Here is a 26,753-nt window from a genome sequence, read left to right as displayed (position 1 = left end):
AGCCCAGCGGCTTCCGGCCGCCCGAGCCTCCGCTCGCCGAACGCCTGGACCGCCCGAGGGGGAGGGAAGCGGCGGAAGCGGAAGAGGCGGGGAGGAGGCCGGAAACGGGGCAGCCCGGCTTCTTGGTTGGGCGAGGAGACAGCCCTCCCGCCCACTCACCCGGAAAGCCGCGCAGCTCCAGCAGTTGGGGCTGGCGGCCCAATAGCCCGCGAAGGTAGGGGGGAGGTGCGGAGCTCCCGGGGTTGCCCGTTCTGGAGACCGCAGTTCCTCCCCAGGCCCCTGGTGAATTCATTCCCCGCCAGCGGTCTCAGCCGCCACCAGGTCCCTCCGTGGTCCCCGAGGCCTCCTTCCCAGGTCGGCCTAGTAGCGCAGCCTCTGGAGGGAAGGGGGCCGCGGGCCGGACTCGGCTGGTTCCCTGCCCCCGCCCAAGCTCCTGGTGGTCCGCAGCAAAACCTCTAGCTTGGACTCACGCCGCCTGTCCGCTCTCCTTCCTTTCAGGAAAGCGGCTTGGGAAGGCAGGACAGACGCTGAGGGCCTGGTCAGGGGCGCAGGCTGCGGGCTGTAGGCCTTTCGCAGGGGCTTCGCCACGCTTCCAGGGCTCAGGCCTCACTGAGATCCCAGCCACCAGTTTACTTGAACTTTAGCAGGGTGACATGTGACTACTTGGCCACACTGGTTGGTGGTCAGTAGTATGCTTTAAAAAGTGCCCTAACATTACTGGATACAATCCAACAGCAGGAGGGAAAAAACAGCATACTGTTAGGCAGAGAGAACATACTGTTTTACATATTAAAATATTCAAAGATGAAATGGTCAAGAGCATGGGTTTAAGATTTAGATCTGGATTTGCTCTGCCATTTACTTATCTGTGGCATTCAGCAAGTAACCATGTTTGTTTCTGATTCTCCCATCTTTAAAAAAAAAAAAATGGGGATAAGAGGCATGTAAACGAAGAACCTCAAGGTTTTGAAGAGGGTGACAATGTTTACAAATAGCTTTTTTTTTTGTTTTGGCACGGTGCCCAGCATATACTAAGCACTCAACAAATACTTTGCAGCTCACCCGCCAAATTAGTGTGACATGTCACCACTGTATGGGCCTCCTATCTCTACAAGAAAGGGATATTCTGCAAGGTGCACGAGAGTGGATTAGCATAATAGCATAACACAGGGCACCTATTAAGAGTGTGGTCAACATTTGTAAATTCTCCTGCAGACGGTTCACTGAGGTTGAACAGTGAGGGGCTGTTTTCCTTGCCCGTATTCCTATGCTCTATAAGCTATAAGCCCTTCCCTCCCTTCCCCCAATTAATAAGACAGAACCAACTGACTACTAGCCAGAAGCAACTGGACCCTGGAGAGCAAGAAAGGGAGCGGAGGAGGGTGGAGGAAAACCAGACAGGAATAATTTCTTGGAACTCACCTGATACTGACTCAGGATAGACATAGGCAATTTAAGGGGAAAAAAACATGGGTTGTGTATATGCTTGTTAAATAGTAAGGTGTGTTTCTCTCTGTGTGTATTGTTGGTTTTTTTTCTGGTTCTACCCATCACAAAGGGGCTACATTACTCAATACAGATTAGAGCAGAGGATTATTCAAAACATTAAAAGTGGTACAATCAGAGTTCTATGTAAGTGAACAGTGGAAAAGAATGGACATTGCATCAGACTTGGATCCAAACTTGTGCTCGCTATCACTCTTACTCTATGAAGCTTTTAGAATCACTTAACTTCTCTTAGCCTCAGATTCTTCATCTATAACACCGGGCTAACTTCCATTTATCTTAAGGTTATTGTGAGTACTCAAGAGGAATGTATATAAAGTACCAAGTACAGCATACATTAGGGATTCTAACTGTTAAATCCCTTCCAAATCCTGTATGGTCCTTCACAACTACCCCCACCAAAATTTTTATTTTAATTTAAAAATCAGGACTAAATAATTGGGTCTAAGTAATTAAATATGTTATATTAAAAGTCATTTGATCACAATTTGCTTTTTTAAAATTTTATTTAGAATGCCTACTTGTAGAAGTTAGCATAATCTTACAGATCATTAGAAAAATTCAATTCTTTGTCTCTGCAAACATAATAATAGGTTAGGAATAAGAGATAAGAAATGTAATACATTACAAAACAGTAGCCTATGACTATCTGTACATTTACGATGCACCTTAAGGAAAAGAATTTGACAGTGTGCTGTACTTACACTGCAGATAACATACTTTTATTCTATTATACAAAACTGACCAGTGGTACTGTGAATTTATAAATGATCATCAATCAGAATATTTAACTTAGATGTATATTTAGCATGCTAAAAAGTGAAAAAAATTTCAACTGACATTCTGTGGCTCATCAGTTCAAAAGTTTTGTGGCATTTTTCTTTAAATAAATGTCAATATTGTAATACTAAAATAATTTTACATGATAAATGCAGAAAGATATAATTTTCTAAATATTTTAGAAAGTAAATTCACATTCATTTTGTCACAGGGTTCTTGTGGCTCTTCTGTTAATCATTAAGGAGACACTGGTCCTATACAATTTTAACAATCCATCTTCAAATAAAAACTGTAACAAAACAAACTATGTTAAGAGTAACAAAAAGTAAATACAGTACACTAAATTCACACTATAGGTAAACAAAATGAAACCAAATTACATACTAGTGGCAGATGATATATTTTTAAAGAATCTCTTTTTTCCATGTAGTCAGAAGTTGAAATGTAAACTTAGTGATTTGTGTGGGGTTCCCCCCGCCATTGGTTCAAATTGGAAAATTTGGTATAAATGCTAATTTTAATATTTTAGTTCTGTACATTTAACACAATTCAAAATAATCTGCAGCATCATGTATGGCTCATCAATACTGCCATTATCACCTCATGTCAAACAAACAAAACCCAAATATATTCATTGCTCACTAGAAATGCTAAACACTGGAAAAAATGGAATTTTATACACTTGTTTTCTTAAATATTTGACTAAAATATTCTTCAAAAAGTTAAAATTGCCTTTCACAGAATTTTGTGTGGTTATGGCACAAGTTGACACCCAAAACAGTGTGAATTCCATCAGAAAGGCACTGTTTACAATACTCAGAATAATCTGACAGGTCTACTTCAATGATGTGTGAGAGTGAAGAATATTAATTAGACAAAACTTTATAAAAGTATAGCATTACCATTGAAATATACTTAGCTATATAAAAGGAAGTAAGGTGACAAAGAGAAATGACCCTTTATGACACTTAAGCCTATAAACACTTTGAATCATATAGTTCTGTAACACAAAATGAGTAAAAGTATTTTCTTAAAGGCACAAAAGCGTGAATACTACTAAGTGAGGGTTGTATTTTACAAGGCCAACATTTTCAATGGAATGGTGACAAAGATTACACTGTATCTTTATAAATGATACAATAAGTACTGACATGAAATACAAGTAAAATATCTATTGCTGAAACTTTTATTTCACATGCCCTATTTATTATCTTTTCCTGGGTGAGCTATACCTCACTAAAGGGTGAAAGGCATAGTACATTTAACAACCAAAACAGAAATGCACATGTCAATAATTATTACCTAAGTTTTCATTTGAAAAAATAAAATTTTTGATCAAATGAATAAAAGGATATAAGGTCTTAAATCCTAGAAACCATTATAAAGCTCTCAGACAACTGAGAACTGCACATCACAATTTTTATGAATCCATGTGTGAAGGAAGATTAATTCCAGGTAGAGACTATTCAAAATCAATCACACATATGGCTAACTACAAAGTTAATTATGTGTTTTAAAGGATTCACATACTAAGCCTGGTATAAGCACTGATCTAAAACTAAGCCACCAATTCCTGAGTTTTGTGTTCAGTTTGCAGAAAGGAACTCATACAACTAAAAGCATAAGAAGACAATTAGATTAGATACATGCTTTTAGTGTATAAGGAACAGTCATAAGTAACCCTGCTCTTTCTCATGAAATAGTTTTTGACTTGTTGGGTAATAAGAACCCATAACATCGGCCCTAAAAGGAAAATTAAAAAACAAAATAACTACATTTCCAGTCTCAGAAGATACCTATGCAATTAAACACTATTTATACCAAATGTAAATAACCCACAAGTGGGTAAGACTAAAACACCAAAAGGGGGTTACTAACAAAATTTTTAAGTTTTCAGGGTTTAATGATGAAATGACTTTATGATCAGCCAATCAAGTTATATATAATATAAATTAATACTAGTTTAAACCATAAAAAAGATAAAATTGTACAATATTTACAAAATGTATATCAGGTAATAGGCAGCTGAGCATAACATTGGTAACAGAAAGTGAGTACAAAAATTATATCAACAAGTATGAAATACAAACAAAAACCCCCATCTGTTCTAGTGCAGTCATATTATATATATACTTATATGGGGTATAGACACATCTTATTTATGCTTTAATCAATTTAAAAAATGTTTCACATGTACAAATGGAATACAGCATTGTTCTGCCAAAAATACACAGGAAATGGCTCTTCATAAAACTTTAGGATACTTAAGATAGTTATATTGGTTAGGGGGAAAGCAGGCTTTTTCTTTTATCATTTTCAATTTTCACAATTTAGCAATAATTCTCTGATTTTATATTTATCATGGCATTAAACAGCTGATTGTAATTTTACCAATGTCTAACAGTCTCTTCTTAATCAATGGCAAATGTAGCCAGAGCAATCATTCTGACTTTATTTTCATCAAAAACCATTTAAAAAATCAATACTTTCAGGATTCTATGATTTATCTATCTTAGAACATGTTCCTAAGCTTAACTTACATTTGCAAAAATTGTTTTTGAGGACTACATTTATGTAAAAATTATAAAGTAAAAATATTAAACTGAAAAAGAATTTAGGAAAAAGTTTGCCTGAGCGTGAACAAATGGAATCTTGAGAATTATGGTTTTGCAACAGAATGAAGTTACTAAGAAATGAGGAGAATAAAAAATTAAACTTCAGAACTTGATGCTCTTCTTAGATGCGCAACTTATTGCACATTTTAAAGAAACCAATTTTATTGTATATATAAATGCCACCATACAAAGCTTCTTTTCTTACTGCCTTTCTCTTATTTGGCTTTTGAAGTAAAATGTTGGTTATAATTTCTTCTCTTCTACTTACTGAGGACACCACGGTTTAAGTGAAAGCTAAATATGTTTTTCATAATGAAAAAACATGAATTATCAGCATTTCATATGCCCTATAACAGTGATTTTCAACCAGTGGTGCTGCAAGAATTTTTTTTCCTGCAAGAATTTTTAAAACATGCAATACCTGGCTCTTTAGTCAGGGGCACTGACCTCTTTTCCCTTAGATTGTCAAATAAAAAAATGACAACAGTTAACACAACAATAGCTGTCTGGTGTGAATGAATCAAAATTATACCTCTTTTTTTGGTCAGAGCAGCAAAAAATATATTTTTTAGTAATTAGTTTATGGGTGCTATGAGGTGAAAAATGTTGAAAATTGCTGCCGTATAAACATCTCTGTAATTTGGCCTGTGTTATTGGACCGAGTTAAAAAAACAAAAATAAGAAAGGACAGCAACCAATTCTGACCACACTTTTATCAGCAAGTGCTTCAGGTGGTATTATATAGGTATAAGAAAGATATAACCAACAGACCCAAGTAGCTGCATACCATTTTTATGTTGATATACACTTGTGTACATTTGTACCTGTATCTATAAATATTAAATTCGAGGGGGCAAAAAAATCTTATGTAAACTTTAAAAAAAGCAATTTGCCACCTTATATCTCTCAATATATCAACTTTGACCACACTTTTTCTTGCTCTTTCTAAGAAGACAATTAAGATGGGTGCTTTGGAAATGATTTTTTTAAAACAGTACAGTGTATTGAACTATTTATAATATGTCTACTATCCCATCATTTCCTATTTTGTAATTCCTTATTGATAAAAGTTTATGCCTGTTATGAAGAAAATAGGTTACTACACATATATTTATTATATTGATAACATTTTTGCTATGACCATTAGTGCTGTATCTCAGAACATACTATAGAATACAAAGACTACTTACTATCAGGTATACATAAGACACAATTATGTATACATGTGGATTTATTATACTCACATGTAGACACATTCTCACAAAAGCTAGAAATGCTCTGGCACTTAACATATAGCTCACTTTAATGACCAAGTAGAATAGCTCTTGTTTCAGGTTAAGGATAAAAGGTATGAAAGGTCAACACCTCTGCATTTATCTCTAAGGTTTTGTTTCGGAAATATTGTGATGTTTTAATAAAATCTAAACAACTTGAACAGTGGTCCAGGCTGAATCTAATCATTCCAGTTCATTGATTCACTGTAAAGAACTACTTAAACATGAAGTTTATTACGACTTGAAGCAAAATCAGGAGGAAAATGATGAAGTAGTCTTTTTGTTGAAGAAAATCTGTGGCAGGTGCGCTTGAAACTAAATGATTTCGAAGAGCCATAATATGTCTACAAAAATAAGCAAGTCATTTTTTAAATTATTTGTCAAAAATGTTAGCACAGAACTCTTAATTTGATATACTGCCTGAACAGCCAGCTGCTTATGCTATGTGGAGCTATTATTAGGTCTTGTCTAAATCTATATTCCACATTGTACCAAATATATTACTTAATGCTATGCATCAAACATAATTATTAGAGTTTGATGATGTAGAAATACATCACCTTCTCTGTTATTAAAGTGGTTTTAAAACAAAAATTTTGCTTCTTAGTTGGCCACTAAGGTTCTATATCTTTACTTTCAGGAGATAGAGGTGGAATTAGAGAAAAATCCTAAATTACCCAGGAAAAACAAACAAACAACAGATTTCATAATGTTCATAACATAAGGAATGTTCTATAGGCATGTCATATGCGAATAAAAATAAAATGTCAATTTAGTCATGAAGTGAGTTTAAAATATCCTCTTGCCACCCTAAATGCTTTTGGCTAAAAATAGCTGATTAGTGAAGACATTTTCTTTTTCTGACTTCTACTCAAGTGTCTTACATACTGGTAAGACACTCTCTCTACTCTAGAGAAAGAAAAGGAGTCAAGAAAAACAAGTAGGCTCAGTTTATAAATATAATGAAATTAGAAAGCTTGAGTACTTTATATTAGGGGTAATGATACCAAGATGCAGAAGATGGACTCCCTGCTCTAGGGAGCTCATGGTCCAATGGGGGGTAAACAGACAAATACAAAAATAACTCTAGTGTAGTAAGTGCTCAAAAGGAGTATGTGCAGAGAGCTAAACAAGCTGAGTGGAGGGAGTAATAACCCCACAGGGCAAGGTGAGTGATTAGACATGTCACAAATGGGTGGCGTTTGAGTTATATTCTGAAGGATAAACAGGAATTTTTTTTTTATGGGCAGGGTGGGAGGAAGGGCCATCTAAGAAGTGGATTCAGTATGGGCAAAGATCCAAAGATGCGAGAGCAGAGCATATGCTGAAGATGTGGAGTTTCATAGAACTTGAGCATGGGGTATGTGTAGGGGAATGGCAGGAGATGAGGCTGCTGATGAAAATACCAACTAAATAGGAGTCATAAGATCACTAAGAAAAGAGAAAGTATCTTTAAAAAAATCCTCCAGAACATCTAGCACTAAGCACTAAATATACAAAAGCTGGTTGGCTAACCTTAAAAAATTTTAAGCATCTGATACAGCAAGGAGAGGCAATGAATCTGAGCTCATGCTAGCCTTAGCAATGGAGCAGGGTAAGCGTCCTTTCCCTCCAAGGAACCTTCATAGGTGTTAGTGATCTTTAGCTGCTGGATCGTTGGGAGGTGTGTGTGGGAAAGGTCTGGGTCTGCCAGGGGAGCATATGAAGGTCTCAGGGTAGTAGTGGCTCTTTACCCACTGTTTGAAAGTACTTCAATATTTCAACAACTGGTGCACTGTAATTAAATATTAGCCATGAACAAAGGAGGCTGCAGAAGCCTTTGCTGGCAGATTTTCTGAGAAACTACCCCACTTCCACACCGAGCCCAGCTACATTCTTAGTATGCTATAGCAGTTAAGATAAAGAGATTCCAATTTCACCCTCACAGATGAGAAAAAACAGCCTCTCCTCCAATATTTTAGTGTTGAAAGAATGTCATACATTTCTGTCATCAGGTGACAGAAGCCAAGGTTCTATTTTAGCTTAGTAATAATATTAAAAATCTAAAGTTTGCATATGATTTCCTACATAACAGGATTCTTAACTAATCCTCTGGACTCAAATGAATAGTCAGTATATATTACCTTTTAATTTCTTCCTGTGTTTGTTTTATAGATTCGATGGAATTTTGAATGTCTCCCAGTTCTATCCCTTTCTTTCTTCTTGCACTTGGTTTTACTGATTGAGCTAAAAGAACATTTAAAACAAACTTTATGAAAATAGTGAACATATTTAATTATAAACAATCCACATTTCAGCTTAATGATTCTCATGTAATAAAAATTTTCTCAGGCACCATTTTTATGGCTTTGAGATTAACATAATAATACAAATACACTGCATTTTTGAAGCTTCAATGATATCATTCCAAAACTAGAATACTAAAGATATATTTAAAGAAACTACAATTTAGTTAAGTTTTGGATGGCATCAGTTTTATTTTTTAACTAAATAAACAGACCAAAAAAGCTCATTAAAATACATATATTAATTTGGGGAAGGTATTACTCTCTTCTGTTTCTTGCCCATTTGTCTACATCTGAGGGAGTTAGTTTTTTGAGCTCCTTTTCAGTTTTATATTAATTGTTAATGTTATCTTTATTTCCCTAGTCACCCAAACTTTAAACCTTTTCCATTGGTTTTGATACTTCTACACATTTTTATCGTCAACTAGCAAACTGTATTGTTTCCCCCCCGCCCAATTCCCCTTGCCTATCTATTCCTTCCTTTACATTTTTGTTCAGATCTTAACCTCTCTCTAGATCTCAGCTTTCTCATTTGTAAAATAGGGATAAATAACACTAAACTTCATATGGTTGTAGTAAGGGGTGTTTAACATCCAGTTTGGCACACATTAAGTACTCAATAAACAGCAGCCTATGCGTTTTAGGTAATATAGTGGAGGGATAAGAGAGGAGAGTGAATTAAGAAGCCAAAATATCTGCTTATATAACATATCTATTGCCTTATGTGATATACGGACTTGAGCAGGTTCACCTGTGTCTTAAGTTTCCTTTTCTCTAAAATGGGAATGGCAGTGGAACAAACACTCCCTCTAGCACACGGGTACCATGTAACTCCTGCTTTTAAACCTCTACTCAGTTTATTCATCTTTACTCCAACAGCTTGTCCCAACATGCTTCTCTCAAGCCTAGATTACTGTACTCCATTACAAATTCATCAGGTTCCTCTAAGAACATTCCCTCTTTCAACTCTTTTTTTCTTCTACTAATTTCCAGGCATTTATCATTTATTCACCTCTAGCGTAGGCTACCTCTGTAAAAATGAGCTCCCCAGTTTAGTGTGAGCTTAGAGACTATGCCTTTAAAACACCTTTTCCTCATAATGTCTCAGACATTACCTTAATCCTGTCTTGATTATATCTCAGTGTAGCTCAACGCAGTTTACACATTATCTGACTCAAACAAGAATGACACACTAGTTAACTTAGTCCATAATTTTGATATAGTTATAGTTTTACTTGTCTGTGACTTCTAAGCACTACAATAATTTATTCCGAGAATGAAAAACTTTCCTGAAGCATGGAACTAAGCTCAACGTACAAAAAACACTTCCTGCATTGAATCTAAGAAGCCATCAACAATTTTTCAGAAGCTAAGAAGGCATAAGAGCCACACTACAGTGTGGTTCTTGATTTGCATGTTTCCCCCTTAATTCATACCCCGTGACTTTACCTGTGGCCTGGTCTTGAAATTGACCTATAATCTAAAATAGAGATTTTTTTTTTTTTTTTGCACACCATCCCTGCCCTCACCAAAACTTTTATATATCTTCTTAAATGAATATAAAAAACCATTTTCATCTATCAAACACAGTATAGTAATACCCTTTTAATAATTTAGACTCCTATAGTGAATAATCTGCAATAAATAATTTTACCTTCACTTCCAGATGAGTCCTGGATATCAGGTTCTGGGGACGAATAGCCTTTTGCCACTTTCTTCTGTTGCCTGGTTGGCTTATGTTTCATTTTTGGGACACTAACCTGAAAACAAAAACATGCTAGTATGCAAATTTCATTGAATTTTATAATTAAAGACCAATATACAACTGTCAAAACTATCTGTTCAATGGCACAATGCTTAGACATAAAAACAAAAATGAAATAGTCTAATTAAAACTTAACAAATAAGATATAATATACTTATATAATACAATTATTTTATTTAATTTTTTAAAAATCCTCACCTGAAGATGTTTATTGATTTTAAGGGGTGGGCGGAGAGACAGAAAGAAAGAGAAAGAGAGAAAAATTGATGTGAGGGAGAAACATTGATCAGTTGCCTTTCATTTGCGCCCCAACCGGGACCAAACCCCCAACCTAGGTATGCGTCCTGACTAGGAATTGAACCTGCAACCTTTTGGTGTATGGGATGATGCCCCAACCAACTGGACAACCTGGCCAGGGCTGTTTTATTTAATTTTAATAGAAAATATTAATTTGGCACAAATATCAAACAGTATAAAAATATACAATGAGGAGTGTCCCTCCAGCTCCTGATCCCTATACATCCTGCCTCCTCCCAACTAAATAGTCACTGCTATTTGTATATCCTTCAAGAGATATTTTAATGTAAACACACACACACACCCCCCACTTTTCTAACTGCACATTAGCATCTCTAATTGAATGTTAATTAATAGTGTTCTTTTAAATCATACTTGTTTCCAACATTGTAAACATTTCCACTGAATGATGTTGTGTTTTCAATAAAATTATTTACTTTTAATAATATCTGGATACTGTAGAAACCATCTTATAATAAATGATATTATTTTGCAGAGTATGATTTAAACTTACTAAAAGCATCTGAGTGCATGCACAAAAGCATATCAAACTATCAACTAGGACTAAATTTTCCTTAGAATAAACAACTTTAGATTTTATTCTATTAATAAGCTTGCACTTTTTGGAAATAAACCTTAGATTAAAAAACCCAAATGCAAGAGAAGAAACTAGAATCAGAAGGGCAAGGTAATTTACATACTTAGAAAAACAGGAAACCGGTGGTCATTATGCCTTTAACTCTGTTCTTACCTATTTACTGTTCTAAATAGGAACCATCTCCAATTACCTATTCCTTGAAGTAATTTTGTAAAATATTATTCATGTGCTGAAGATAAATATAAAATTTCTATAATTCTATTATAGAAAAGTAATAAGGAGGCAGGCTGTATATTCAGCCTACACTGCATCCTCCTACTTCAAGTCATAGAGACTTAAAATTTTGTAACATTTAGAATCCAAATCCACATTTGAAGAGTAGGTTCAAATTGGAAATTGATGAAGACTGGTGAGAAGCTATTTAAAATGACAAAGGGATTCAGCAATCTAACTTTTGATATACAAGATTTATTGTGATCACTAAACTCGACCTTTAGGAGGAAATACAGATGCCCTGTGTGTCTCTATCATGTTAGTGTTGTCAAAGGAAGAAACAAAATTTAAAGTTTTTTTTTAATTTCTAAATTGTGATTACGTGTGTGTATGTACATACATATATAAAATAAGTCTTACATATATGCATATAAGTTCATTGGTTAATCTCTTCCAGCTCTTCCCCACCCCCTTCCCTCTGAGATCCCTCAGTCTGTTCCATGCTTTAGTGTCTCTGGATCTTTTCTGCTCCTCAGTTTATTTTGTTCATTAGATTCCACATATGAGTGAGATCACGTGATACTTGTCTTTCTCTGACTGGCTTATTTCACTTAGCATAATACTCTCCGGGTCCATCCATGCTGTCTCAAAGGGTTAAGGGAGCCTTCTTTTTTACAGCTGCATAGTATTCCAATGTGTAAATGTCCCAGTTTTTTAATCCACTCATCTACTGATGGGCACTTGGGCTGTTTCCAGATCTTAGCTATTGTAAATTGTGCTGCTATGAACATAGGGGTGCATATATTCTTTCTGATTGGTGTTTCTGGCTTCTTAGGATATATTGCTAGAAGTGGGATCACTGGGTCAGATGGCAGTTCCATTTTTAATTTTTTTGAGGAAACTCCATCTACACTGTTTTCCATAGTGATTGTATCAGTCTTGCCATTTTTGCCATTTTAATAATTTTTAAGTGTACAATTCAGTAGTATTCAGTACATTTACAATATTATACAACCATCAGTGCTACTTCCAAAACAGTTTCATCACTCCAAAGAGACTCTGTAACAATTAAACAATTACTTCCCTTTCTCTCCTTCCCTCAGTCCCTAGTAATCTCCAATCTTTCTATGAATTTGCCTATCTTATATTTTATACATATGTAGAATGACACAATATTTGTCCTTTTCTGTTTTGCTTATTTCACTTAGCACTATATTTCCAAAGTTCATCCATGTTGTATTAGGTAGCAGAATTCCATTCTTTTTATGGCTGAATTATATTCTATTGTAAGCATATACCACATTTTGTTTATCCATCTGTTGATGCACACTTCAACTTTCTCTACGTTTTGGCAATTGTGAATAATGTTGCAGTGAACATGAGTGTACAAGTATCTGAGTTCCTGCCTTCAATTTTTTTGTAGTGGAATTGCTGGGTCATATGGAAATTCTATATTTAGCTTTTTGAGGAACCACCAAATCGTTTTTCACAGGGATGGCAACATTTGATATTCCTGCCAGCAATATACAAGAGTTCCAATATCTCCACATCCTTACCAACACTTATTTTTCATTTCAACACTTTTAAATTATTATCATTTTAATGATGTGAAGTACTACCTGACCTCATTGTGGTTTTGATTTGCATTGCCCTTATGACTAATGATTTTGAGCATCATTTATGTGCTGTTCGCCATTTGTCTATCTTCTTTGAGGAAATGTCTATTCAAGTCTTTTGCTCATTTTTAAAATTGGGTTGTCTTTTGTTAAGTTCTTTATATATCCTAAATATTAAACCCTTGTCAGATAAATGATTTGCAAATATTCTCTCTCATTCTGTAGGTTGTCTTTCACTTTGATGATGTCCCTTGAGGCATAAAAATGTTTAGTTTTGATGACGTCCCATTTATCTATTTTGTTATTGTTCCTTCTGCTTTCAGTGACATGTCTAAGAAGCCCTTGCCAAATACAACATCATGAAGATTTACCCTGTCTCCTACTAAGAGTTTTACGGTTTTAGCTCTTATTCAGATTGTGAATCCATTTGGAGTTAATTTTTGTATAGGGCGTGAGGTCCACCTTCATCCTTTTGTATGTGGTAATCCAGCTGTCCCAACACCATTTGTTTGAGAGACAATTCCTTTCCCATTGAATGGACTTGGCAACTCTGTCAGAAATCAATTGATCTGTAGGCCAATAATACACTGTTTTGATTACTACAGCTTTGTAGTAAGTCTCAAAACCAGAAAGCATGAGTCTTCCAACTTTGCTCTTCTTTAAGATTTTGGCTACTCAGGGCCTCCTGTAATTCCATATGAATTTGAGGACTGGCTTTTCCATTTTGGTAAAAAGAAAGCTGTTGCAATTTTTATAAAGAGCATTCAATCTGTAAATTTCTTTGGGTAGTACTGACATCATGGCAAAATAAAGTTTTCCTACCTAAGAACACAGGATATCTTTCATTTAGGTATTCTTTATTTTCTTCAGCAGTGCTTGATAGTTTTCAGTGTACAAATCTTTTGTCTCCTTACATTTACTACTAGGTATTTTATTCTTTTAAATGGTACTGTACATTAAATTGCTTTTTGAAAAAAATGTTTTTATTGACTTCAAAGAGAGGAAAGGAGAGGGAGACATCAATGATGAGAGAGAATCATTGATCAGCTGCCTCATGCATACCCCATAATGGGAATCAAGCCTGCAACCTGGGCATGTGTCCTGACAGGGAATGGAAAAGGTGACCTCCTGGTTCCTCACTCAACTGCTGAGACACACTGGTCAGGCTAAATTGCTTTCTTTTTTAAAATGTTTTTTATTATTGATTTTTAGAGAGAAAGGGATAGGGATAGAGAGAGAGAAACATCTATGAGAGAGAAACATTACTGATCGGCTGCCTCCTGCACACACCCTACTGGGGATAGAGCTGCAACCTGGGCATGTGCCCTGATGGGGAATGGAAAAAGCGACCTCTTAGTTCCTGGGTCAACATTCAACCGCTGAGCCACACCGGCTGGGCTAAATTGTTTTCTTAATTTCCTTTTGAAACTGTTCCTTGAACACATATAGAAAAACAACTGGTTTTTGTATTCATCTTATGCCCTGAAACCGCTAAATTTGTTCATCAGCTCAAATAGCTTTCTTATGGATTCTTTGGGATTTTTCTTTTTAACATGTAAAATCATATCATTTGTGATGAGAGGCCCTTTTACTTCCTTATTTCCAATTTAGGTGCCTTTTATTTCTTTTTCTTGTCTAATTTCTCTGGCTAGAACTTGCAGTAAAATGTTAAGTGCCAGTGGTTAAAGTGGGCATGCCTGTCCTGTTTGTGATCTTGGGAAAAAAGTTTTCAGTCTTTCACTGTTAAGTATGATATATATTTTTTAATCATAAAAGGGTCTTGGATTTTGTCAAATACCTTTTCTATGTCAACTGAAATGAGCATGTGATATGTCCCTTCATCTGATTAATTTTCATGTGTTAAATCATCTTTGCATTTCTCAGAAAAATCCCACTTGGTCATGGTATATAATCTTTTTAATATGCTGTTGGATTTGGTTTGACAGTATTTTGTAGAGGATTTTTACATCTATAGTATAAGTTATACTGATCTATAATTTTCTTTTTTTGTACTATCTCTATGTGGCTTTGGTATTTGGGTAATGCTGGGCTCTTAAGAATGAGTTACAAGGTTTTCCATCTCTTCTATTTTTTGGAAGAGTTTGAGAAGGATTGGTGTTTGTTTTTCTTTAAATGTTTGTAGAATTCACCAATGAAGCCATCTGGTCCTGGACTTTTACTTGTCTGGAGGCTTTTAATTACTGATTCCATTTCTTACCTTGTTACAGGTCTGTTGAAAATTTCTATTTCTTCTTGAACCACTTTATGTGTTTTTAGGAATCTGTCCATGTCATCTTGGTTACTTAATTTGCTGGTATAAAACTGTTCATAGTATCCTCTTATAATCCTTTTTATTTCGGTAAGGTCAGTAGTAATGGCTCCACTACCATTTCTGACTTTAGTTATTTGTGTCTCGCTCTTTTTTTCTCAGTCTAGCTAAAGGTTTGTCAATTTTGTTGACTTTTTCGAAGAACCAACTTTTAGCTACATTGATTCTCTCTTGTTCTTCTATTCCCTAGTTTGTTTATCTCTGTTAGCTTCGGGTTTACTTTTCTTTTTCTGGTTTCCTATTATTACATTAAGTTATTGAGATATTTCTTCTTTTTGAATGTAGGCATTCACAACTATATATTTCCTTTTGAGCACTGCTTTTGCTACATCTTACAAGTTTTGGTATGTTGTGTTTTTGTTTTCATTAATTTAAGTGTTTTCTAATTTCACTTATGATTTCTAATTTGATTAATTAAATGTTAATTTTCACATATTTGCAAATTTCCCAATGTTCCTTCTGTTACTGATTTCTAGTTTCATTCACTATGGCTAAAAAAAATACTCTGTATGTTTCGATCTTTTGAAAATTTACTGGGACATGCTATATACCTTAACATATGGTCTATCCTAGAGAATGTTTCATGTGCACTTGACAAGACTGTATATTCTGCTGTTGTTGTGTAGACTATTCTACATTTATCTGGTAGGCCTAGTTGGTTTGTGTGGGTCAAGCCTTCTGTTTCCTTATTGATCTTCTATCTAGGTGTTCTATTCATTAATGATAGTATTGTACTGAAGTATGCATCTATTGTTATAGAATGGTCTATTTCTCCATTTTGTTAATGTTTGAATCATATATTTTGGGGCTTCACTGATTTGTACATATGTAATTGTCATATATTCTTGGTAAACTGACTCTTTTGTCAATATATAATGTTCTTTGTCTCTTGTAACAGTTTTCTACTTAAGAGTCCATTTTGTCTGATATTAGTAGAGACATCACCGCTTGTCTTTGGTTTCTATTTGTATGGAATAACTTTTTTCCATCCTTTCATTTTACTCTATTTGTGGTTTTGGATTTAAAGTGAGTCTCCTGTAGACAGAATATAGTTGGATATTTATTTTAATCCATTCTGCCTGTTTGCTTTTTGATTGGAAAATTTAACCCCTGTATATTTAATGAAATTACTGATTTAAAAAGACTTCTGCCATTTTACTGTTTTCTGTATGTCTTACACCTTTTGTTCCTCATTTCCTCCATTACTACCTTCTTTTGTATTTCGTTTTTCTTTTGTAGTGAACTGTTCTGATTCCTTTCTTATTTCCTTTTGTATATGTTTTAGATATTTTCTTTGTGGTCACCGTGGGGATGACATTTATATCTAAATTTATAACAATCTAGCATCAATCAATACCAACTTAATTTCAATAGCACACAAAAACTTTTTGATACTATATAGCTCATCTTCCATCCCTTTATGTTGCTGTAAAAAATTATATCTTTATATGCTATATGCCCAATAACAGATTTGTAATTATTATTCATTCATTATCTTTTAAATACTGTAGGAAATAAAAAGTAGGGTTACAAATTAAAACTACAGTAATAGTGGCTTTTATATTTGCCCATCTGTTTATCTTTATTGAAAATCTTTTTCATATGGTTTTGGGTGTCATTTCAATCTGAAGGGTTACCTTTAGCACTTCTTGTATGACAGGCCTAGTGGCAGTGAACTCTCTCAGCTTTTATCTATCTGGAAATATCTCAATTTCTCCTCCATTTTTGAAGGATAGTTTTACCAGACACAGAATTCTTGGTTGAGAAGTTTTTTCTTCCAACATTTAAAAAAAATTCTTTGATTTCAGAGAGAGAAAGGGAGAGGGACAAAGAGAGATAGAAACATCAATGATGAGTGTCATTGATTGGCTGCCTCTTGCACGCCCCGTGCTGGGGATCAAGCCCACAACCTGGGCATATGCCCTGACTGGGAATCAAACCTCGATCTCCTGGATCATAGGTCGATGCTCAACCACTTAGCCACACTAGGTGGGCCAACATTTTAAGTATGTCATCTCATGCCTTCTAGCCTCCATGGTTTCTGATGAGAAATTGGTGGTTACTCTTATTGAAGATCCTTCATATGTGACAAGTTGCTTCTCTTGATGCTTTCAAGATTCTCTTTGGCTTTTGATAGTTTGCTTATTATGTCTCGATGTGGGTATCTTTTGAATTTATCCTACTTGGAATTAGTTGCACTCCTTCAATTTATAGATTCATACCTTTTATTAAATTTGGGAATTTGGAGGACTTCTTTCTTCAAATATTCCTTTGTTTCTTTCTCTTTCTCTAATTTTTCAGTGACTCCCTTAATGCATATGATGATCCACTTGATGGTGCCCCATAGGTACCTTAGGCTCTCTTCACTTTTCTTCATTTTTTTTCTTTCTCTTCCTTAGACTAGATAATTTCAATTGTCCTATTTTTAAATTCACTGATTCTGCTGTTGAATATCTCCAGTGAATTTTTCATTTCTATTACTGTATTTTTAAGCTTTAGAATTTGTTTGGTTCCTTTACATTATTTCTCTTTATTGATACTGGTTTTAGCACATCTTTTTCTTGATTTCCTTTAGTTCCTTGTCCTGATTTTCTTTAACTCTTTGAGGATACTGAAGACAGTTGCTTTAAAGTCTTTGGTATGTTTCATGCCTGGACTTCATCAAGGATGATTTCTGTTCATTTGTTTTGTTCCTTTTAAGGACTCATATTTTCCTGGGTCTCTGTGTGCCCTGTAATTCTTTGTTGAAAACTAGACATCTACATTTTATAATGTGGTAACTCTGGAAAAAGATTCTCCACCTTCCCCAGGGTTTGCTGTTTTCTGGCTTGTTGAATTTGTTCAGTGAATTTTCCAAACTAGTTTTTGACACTCCCCTCCCCCTACAAAACTGTACTCCTTGTTGTGCATGGTCACTGAAATCTCTGTTCCTTAGCTATGTTAAACTAGTATTTTGACAGAGATTTTCTTGAATAGCTAAACAAGTAAAAAAAGACAAAAAAAATACTCTCCTAGTCTTAGCAGAATAACTCTATGCAGGGGCATTCAATGCTTATACTTGGACTTGCAAAAAGCCCAGGTATTAGCCTCAGGTAAAATCTTAGGGTTTTTGCAGGTCATTTCTAAGCATAAATATCTTGCCTTGGACATTTGTATGGCTTTCTAAATTACACATGGGGCTTTTCAATGTTCTAGTTTGCCAAAGAATCTTTTCCTGGCTTTTGTTCCTGGGCCTTACATGATCTATTATATGTTTCAATGGTAATCTTTTGCCCTGGGTGTCTGCAGCTTGCTAGTTTGGCTTGTAGTACTTCCACTCATTGCCTGCAATCTATCTAGCTGAGCTCTAAATTAGATAAAACAGAGACATGGGCCCTGTATAAATCCTTCAGGCCCAGACAGGTTATAACAGATGTACAAAACAATTTGTGAGTAAGGTCTGCTCTGCTCCTTCTGGAACCATGGCCCACACTGGGAATGTGGGAACCCTTCAATGCCACTGCATCAGGAAGAAATTAGACCCAAGTCAAGTAAAAATGCCATAAAGCTTTCCTAGTGCTTTGAAGTCATCTCTTTCTTGATTCAGTGTTCATTTAAGTACTGTGAACATCTGTTTTCCAGAGTTCTGGGAAATTTGGATCTGACAGCTTCAACTTGCTTTTCTTTGTTTCTTTGGAGGGATAAGAGCTTGGAACTGCCTACTCTGCCATTTTCCCAACCAAAAATTTAAAATTTTGAAACCAACTTTTAAATGTTGGTGGCCAAAGGTCTTAGTAAGGATTTAAAACATTTATATGTCTAGCAGATGTAGATACTTTTCTATTACATACCATTGGAGTGCGATGTTTCACTTTAGTCTGGACAACACCATCTTTTTCGAACTGTATCATATCATTAAGAGGGTCCCATGGTCGAGTACTACATAAATAAAAAACAAACCATTTGTTTAATGAGTAAACAAAATACTTAAAAACTTTCAAAGTTTAGATTAGATTTTCTTTAGTAACTATAAACTTAGCTATAAGATTAAGATTCATCATATCAAGTCTTCTGATCCTCAGCTTATTTTATAGGCTAACTACTATCATGGAGTCAAATTTATAATAAATGGAACATTAAATTTAAATCTCACACTAATTTATGTGTGTGTGTGTGTGTGTGTGTGTGTGTGTGTGTGTGTGTGTATGTATGTATATGGCTTAATAAAAAACTAACAACAAAAATTCTAGAAATAAAGGCAACAAATTATGCTGATAATTACTTACTCTGCAAACTTGTAATGCCATTCTCCTGTGAGTGGATCGAGTTCAAATAACTTGCAAGTCCACTCTTCATTTTTCGTTTTCCGATCTCTGGCAGATTGTCTTTGAGCTTCCTCTAAAACATACTTCTCTTGAGTAGCTTCTGTTTGGTCTTTTGCATTTATGGCTCGAGTTACTCGCTGCCATAGTCTAATACATGTGCAAAAATAGCATAAAAAAGCAACAGAAAATCAAATCTACATTGAATAGGTTTAAATTCGCTTGAGAGGAAACGATTTCCATGTGGGCTTTTGTCTTTGACAAAGCTTACGCTGAGATGCTTAGAAATTAGTGCAGATATAAAAAAAGTGGTCCTTGAGTACAGCAATACAGTGGAGACTAATTTTTTTTCTTGGCAAGAGACATTTATTACATGGGCTCTTAAACGTATGGCAATGAATGGTGCTGACCTAAGATGACAGGAATGTAAACAATAGTTCAATAATCTAAAATTTTAACAAGCTCCCCAGATGATTCTTATACATACTATTTAAGACAGACTGGCCTCAAAGATCAGATATTGTAATGCCATGCTTCTCAATCTCGAATGTGGGAATTATCAGGGAACTGTTAAAATCATAATCTCTGGGAGCAAGCAGAGTATTTTTTAGAAATGTTTCTGTGCCTGGCTGGGCGTGGCTCAGTGGTTGAGCATCAACCTAGGATCCAGGCGATCGGGGTTCGATTCCTGGTCAGGGCACATGCCCGGGCTGGGGGCTCGATCCCCAGTCAGGGGCGTGCAGGCAGCAGCCAATCAATGACACTCATCATTGATGTTTTTATCTCTCTCTCTCCCTCTCCTTTCCTCCCTCTGAAATCAATAAAGATATATTAAAAAAAAAAAAAAAAAATGTTTCCCAGGTGATTTTAATGTGTAGCCAATGTTGAGAACCACTAGTTTACCAGAAAAGAGTACTGAGGTAAAATCCTTTCTCCTACTAAAGTTTAGTTTTATATCAGATGAACAAAAATGTAATATCTATATTCCACTAATCTGGGAAGACGGCATGTTGGGACTGACAGAACAAAGGCTTTGGAATTAGACCTTGGTTGAATCCTAGATCTGCCACTCCTTGGATGGTAAACTTAAAGTTACTTATCCTGCCTAAGACTCATTTTCCTCATCTTTAAAATACATTAAATTATGTTCACACCTCAAAAATTATTGTATGCCTTGGCAAAGCTTCACTCCGAATGAAGAGCATCATGTGGTTACAGCTGATACAGAATTTTAGAACTGCATACATATTATTCCATCTTTGACAACCTCAAATTTTCTTTGAAATCCTCACCTGAGATATGCTTTCATTGATTTTAGAGAGAGGAAGGGAGAGAAAAAAACAGTGATATGAAAGAAAAACATTGGTTGACTCCTGTTCGTGCCCCAACTGGGAACTGAACCGCAACCTGGGTATGTGCCCTGACCAGAATTTGAATCCGTGACCTTTCAGTGTGCAGGATGAAGCTCCAACCAACTGAGCCATACCGGCCAGGGCACCACCTCAATTTTGAGTGTAGAAGAAAAGTACACACACTTGAATCCCACTAGAGAGTATGATAATGCATATGGCAACCTGTAATGAGGACTACGCTGCACAATGTGTATAAAGTGCCAGTATAGAAATACAGTAAGAACAAAATTGGACAATGTGTATACAGTATATTTGGTTCAAAAGTTACAGATCTAGTAAGAATTTCATGATTTTAAGAGCAGAAACTATGGCCTTAATTATTATTCAACTAATGCCAGTCTTCTAAAAGTCTGCACGTGCAGTGGCATTATTCATGTATTTTAGAAAAATGAAACAAAAAGTAGATTTTTGTGCCACATCCTTCACCTAGAGTTCTACATGCCTTATCCAGGTTAGAAAACAGGTGCCAAATAAAACCCAAGAATCATTAATTAGTCCCATAATTGTATGTAAACAAACTAGAAGTTCTTTTTTATTTTAATAGGCCCTGGAGCAGATAAGAAAGAAGAAAAATGGGAAGTTTTATCTTTGAGCTGCAAAAAAGTAGCATGATTTGTATAATATTTATTTGACGTTCACATAAACTAAAAGAGAATCCTGTCACATCTCACAAATGTTAAACTATTTTGCTGAATTGAAATATGACTAAAGGCAGAGAAAAGTGACCACACTTTTGAGGGATTAAAAATATACACTGTATCATCATAAAATCAGCTGAAATATGGTATACTTACTTCTCTGATTCAAAGTCTCCCTGCTCTTCAAATTTTACAGTGTGCCTTATTAATCTCCATTGCTTAATGTCTGGTGTTGGATTCCAAAAAACCTCTGAATTATCAGTCTTTTTGTCATTAATAAAAACTTCACTATCCTGTATTTAAAGATATTAAATATTAATGTAGAGAATTATCTTTATTTAAAAGGGGATTATATAGTATAGCACTACTTCTTGATACTTAATCCCATAGTTAAATGCATTTTAAAAACAAATACAGCTAGCACTTTTCTAAAAGCCCCAAATCTTTTGTCATTTTTAGAAAAATACTAAGATTAAATATGTAATACTAGAATTTTAAATTTTGATTGAATACACAGGTAGTTCATGAGATTTCGTAAGTTTTACTTAATAAGCAAATTTCAAACAATTATAGGCAAAGCCTCATCTATCATCTCCGAATTGCCAAAGTGAAACCATAGTGTTTATTACAGCTACAAAGAGATACAGATTACTCTTTACACACTCAACATATATAGAAAAACCCGAAAGAGCCTTTCTTGGCGTTAAAAATTTGAGCACAATCTAAAAAATTTCATTTAAAAGAAAAGATTCTTATCTTTTTTCCAAATGATATTCAGATAGAAGTAAACTGTAAACATTACAGAGTATGTGGCCTTATAGTTGAGTTTCTAGATCCAGTTTCATTTTCTTACATTTCTTATCATTTTCATGTATAATGCATAAAATAGTATACTCAATGTTCACAGTGAGAGTGCATCTAAGCAATAGCATGATATGATCCTTTATTCACTTAAGCTTCTCTTAACAAAATTATATAGATGGGAATTTAGGTTAACGGGGAAGTAAATAAAAGCCATCGCTCTCAAATACCACGACAGCCTTTCCATGTTCCTGAAAAGGAACTATAACTCTAATTCGAAACGCCCCTTCCTCCTAGGTGAGGCAGTAAGTATACTGCTGTAATAAAAGCACAGCCCTGGTGGCCGACTGCCTAGGCTGGAATTCTCACTCCAGCTACTCTCAGCAAAGTATTTAAACTCTCCGTGCTTCAGTGTCCTCTGTAAAACGGGGACAATAAGAGTACCCACCATATAGAGTTATACTAAATACTGAATGAGTTAACATCTACTTTTTTAAACAATGTAGTACATAGTAAGTGACATATAAGTGTTAGCTGGTTTTACTGATTTAAAGTTTTGGAAGGTAGAACATTACATATTGGAAGGTAAAACCAGATATTGTTGGTAAAAGAGCAACACCAAAATGTGTGTTAAGCTGAAGCTTATGTTAAATAGTGGTGATTTTAGCAATGGAATAAGTGAGTTTATAAAATGTGACTGTTAACTTTTTTCCATAGAATAGAATTCTTTTGTTAAGCTAAAACATAAAAATACTTACCCAATGACCTTCTAATGTAGCTAAGACTTCTTTTCCCAGTTTAAGTTTCCCTGCTATTTGATTAACACAGTCACTACTACCTAGAAATGGCTTTTAAAAGAGAAAATGTTAAATAAACACTTTGCTTTTAACTTATATTTAGATACAATGCAGACAAAAGCAACAGAAAAAGTAACTGCACAGTTATAATGCTGTTGAAGGCACAAATAGTGAAATACAGACTCAAATTTTAGTAATAAATGCTCAATAAGAAGACATTTGAATTTGTTGACATGGAAAAAATAGGTTTAAAAAAATCAGACTACGTGAAGTTCAAATAAACTTAAGATCAAACTGATGTAATTGACTCAAGTTCTTTGCTCTCTCCTGACTCAAGACTGTACTCTATCAATGTAGCAATATATAAAGCAAAATTAACTCAGCAAACCTAAAGGACTTAACTCATCTATTAAAAGAAAAAACACCCCCTCCCTCAAAATAAAACAGGAAAATAATACTCAACCAAAAATCCCTCCAGAAAATAAAATTAGAAGAAATACACTTTGAGTTACTATGTTGCATTACTGCTGTTTCTCCTCAGTGACAAAATTTTGGTGCTCTAATCTAATCTTTAAAGGTACTGTAAGTTACTTAAGGCCTCTTCAGTCATGATTTCCAAATAGCATTATCACCATACAAACAAAAATTTGTTAAGGTGAAAAAAAATCGAACGAAGAGCATTGCATCTAATGATACTTAAAAGAGTTCCTTTTTATTAGAAAAAAGTTGCTGATCAGATGGATATCAACATGGGAGCTAATAATAAATATTAAATAGTTCATAGAAATATTTTATCTGAACGTAATGTATTATCTTATACCAACCACTGACACTGTGAAAGGTCTTAAATTTCCCTTTCACTCTAAGGGAGACAGAACTTTTCAAAGATTGTCTCAAGCATATCTATCCACCCCCCTCCAGCCCAACATGCTCTTCTTCAATGATACCTTGCCATCCTCCCAAGCGGAGCCTACATCCCTTCCCCTTGAATTTGGGTAGGTTTATAACTCTTCAACTAATAGAAGGTGGTGGAAGTGATATAATTTGACCTCTGAGGCAAAGTCATGGATGTGATGCAGCTTTCACCTTGCTCACAAGGACACTTGCACTTGGAACCCTGAGCTGCCAAGTGGTTAGTCTAATTGCCTTGAAGCTACCAACTGGCTGTGAGAAATCTAGGCTACATGGAAAGGCCACATATATAGGTGTTCAGGTTAGCAGTCCTAGTCTTTCAGTCATCCCAACCAGGCATCAGACACATAACTGATGAGTCTTCAGATGGTTCTAGGCTCCAACTGTTGAGTCACTCATAGTCTGCAAGTCTTCCTAATTGAAGCCCCAGACATTATGTAGCAGAGATAAGTCATCCCTAAAACATTCTGTCCAAATTCCCAACCCACAGAAGCCCTAAGGATCAGAAAATGGTGTTTTTAAGCTTATGAGTTTTAAGAGTAAATTGTTAGGCAGAAATAGTAACTAACAGAACTCTGTCTTAGTGTACACAGCTACAGTTCATGCAGTTACATACTTTTTGGTATTTTTTGAAGCAGTGCTTTAATTAACTGAAAAATTTCTATCCATTTACTTTTCTTAGATCTCATCTCCTATATAATGCCGACCATTTTATTAAGTAAAATAAAAAAATAAAAAATGATGGCTCTGTAGTGATTTGGATCTTCCAAGGCTGCCCTTTCATGAATTCTGTGTCCTTATATTTAGTCTTTAATATAAAGACTAAACTGTGAAACTAAACTGTGTTCTTTAATATTTATAGCACAGCTCCTCCTTTATTGGGTGACACCTCCTATTATTCTCTACTAACCTTTAGTTTAAATTCAAGTATTGCACTGTATCCAGTTTTTTGACATGTAATATTGACTGTTCCACCAAGCTCCAGTGTCATTGTGCCATAAAGAATTCCTAAAGAAAAAAAATTTTGACAAAAGGTTGAAGAGAGAGACACTGGCTAATAACAAATAGAGCTTTAAAATCTAATTTCCTTCTAGAGAAAATAATAATGCGAGGGTACTCTATCCCACTCAATAACAATCTATAATATACATATAAATTTAGTTCTGTAGGACTGAAGAGATAATAGTTGATCCACATTATTTGCAGATTCCATATCTGCATATTCACATACTCAACTAAAATATATTAGTAATCTCCAAATCACTACCCACAGCATTTTTGCAGTCATCCATGGACATGGGCATTTTGAGTTGTCCAATGTGCACATTCCCAGCTGAGGTCGAACAAGGTGACACTCTGCCTTCTTGTATCTTTCAGATGGTAAAAAGGTGTCTTTTCTGCAGTATAGTTAGTGCCACATTTTTCACATTTTTGTGCTCTCTGTTGATGACATTACTGTTTAAAATGGCCCCCAAATGTAGAGCTGAAGTGCTGTCTAGTGTTCCTAAGCACAGAAGGCTGTGATGTACTTTTCAGAGAAAATGTGTGTTAAAGCTTGGCTCTGACATGAGTTATAGTGCTGTTGGCTGTTAGTTCAATGTTAATGAATCAATAGTATATATTAAATAAGGTGTCTTTAAACAGAAACAAGGTTGTGTATTGACTGGTTGATAAACATGTAACAAGAGGCTCACAGGAAGTATTTGCCCTAGGAGCAATGGTTCAGTATTCATTAATTCAGTGTTTGTGGTGACTATAGAGCGTAACTACAGCAAATAACAAGAATCAACTGTATAAGACAAACAAATAAATCCCCCCAAATAGGTTCTGTGGCTAAAAGCTGAGGAAATTCTGAGTTTAACAGAGTTAAACAAAAAATTTGTGTGTGTATCTGTTCCTGGAACAAGCTGTTAAGGCAGTCTTAATATGCAAATGCACAATGCTTATTTCCAAGAGGGGAACCAACTATGTAAGACTTCAGATTCTTATTTGACTAAAGAACTCTAATTTTGTAAAACAACATTCATTTCCAGAAGGGGAACAAACTATGCAAGGCTTCTCATGCTTATTTGGTTAAGGAATTCTAATTTTAAAAAACAGTGTTCATTTCCAAGAAGGGGACAAACTATGCAAGACTTCTCATTCTTATTTGACTTCGCAACTCTAATTTTGTGAAACGAGGCTAGTGTTTTAGGGAACACATCTTAGAAAGTATACAGGGTAGAAAATAAACATTATTTCCTATGCTCATTCACAAAGAGTAAGAATCTCTTTTTTCCATGCAAGAAAAACACTACTATGAAAAAATTTTCCACTGTTGCGAGTTGGGTATGGTATTGGGTTATCTACAAGAAATACCATTTATTTCAAATGATATAAAATTTGAAACTATATTTATCAATTCAATTAATCATTTCAGATATTTTACTTCACGTCTATTTCAAGAACCACACATGAAGCTCTAAGAATTATGTAGCAACAGGCCACAAGTTGGCCATTCTCGTACACAGTACTAGGTAGATTTATGCTACAGTATATGGGGATCAACAAGCCTAGAGGTCAGTCTCAGCATTCTTACTTAACTAGCTGGTTTGGCCTTGGATAAGATTCTTAA

The 26,753-nt window shown here is 35.1% G+C and overlaps 1 protein-coding gene across 5 annotated transcripts in view; it reads right to left on the bottom strand.

Annotated features, from left to right (window-relative positions):
* Positions 1 to 1,993: 1,993 nt before the first annotated feature.
* Positions 1,994 to 26,753, bottom strand: part of OSBPL8 (oxysterol binding protein like 8) — a 160,073-nt gene continuing 135,313 nt past the window's right edge. For all 5 annotated transcript variants that reach the window (XM_087814528.1, XM_016199405.2, XM_016199406.2 and 2 more), the window contains 8 exons: positions 25,050 to 25,147; positions 23,189 to 23,278; positions 21,786 to 21,922; positions 19,544 to 19,729; positions 19,109 to 19,196; positions 10,115 to 10,220; positions 8,299 to 8,401; positions 1,994 to 6,519 (listed from right to left, as the gene is read on the bottom strand). In XM_087814528.1, coding sequence (XP_087670654.1) covers positions 6,390 to 6,519; positions 8,299 to 8,401; positions 10,115 to 10,220; positions 19,109 to 19,196; positions 19,544 to 19,729; positions 21,786 to 21,922; positions 23,189 to 23,278; positions 25,050 to 25,147 — 938 coding nt within the window. In that variant the 3' untranslated portion in view covers positions 1,994 to 6,389. The remainder of the gene's footprint in view (positions 6,520 to 8,298; positions 8,402 to 10,114; positions 10,221 to 19,108; positions 19,197 to 19,543; positions 19,730 to 21,785; positions 21,923 to 23,188; positions 23,279 to 25,049; positions 25,148 to 26,753) is intronic.

This window comes from Miniopterus natalensis, chromosome 2 (assembly GCF_054644295.1).
Source record: "Miniopterus natalensis isolate mMinNat1 chromosome 2, mMinNat1.hap1, whole genome shotgun sequence".
NCBI classification, from domain to species: domain Eukaryota; kingdom Metazoa; phylum Chordata; class Mammalia; order Chiroptera; family Miniopteridae; genus Miniopterus; species Miniopterus natalensis.
The sequence above is the reverse complement of the archived record's forward strand: the minus strand, read 5'-3'. Positions and strand labels throughout refer to the sequence as shown.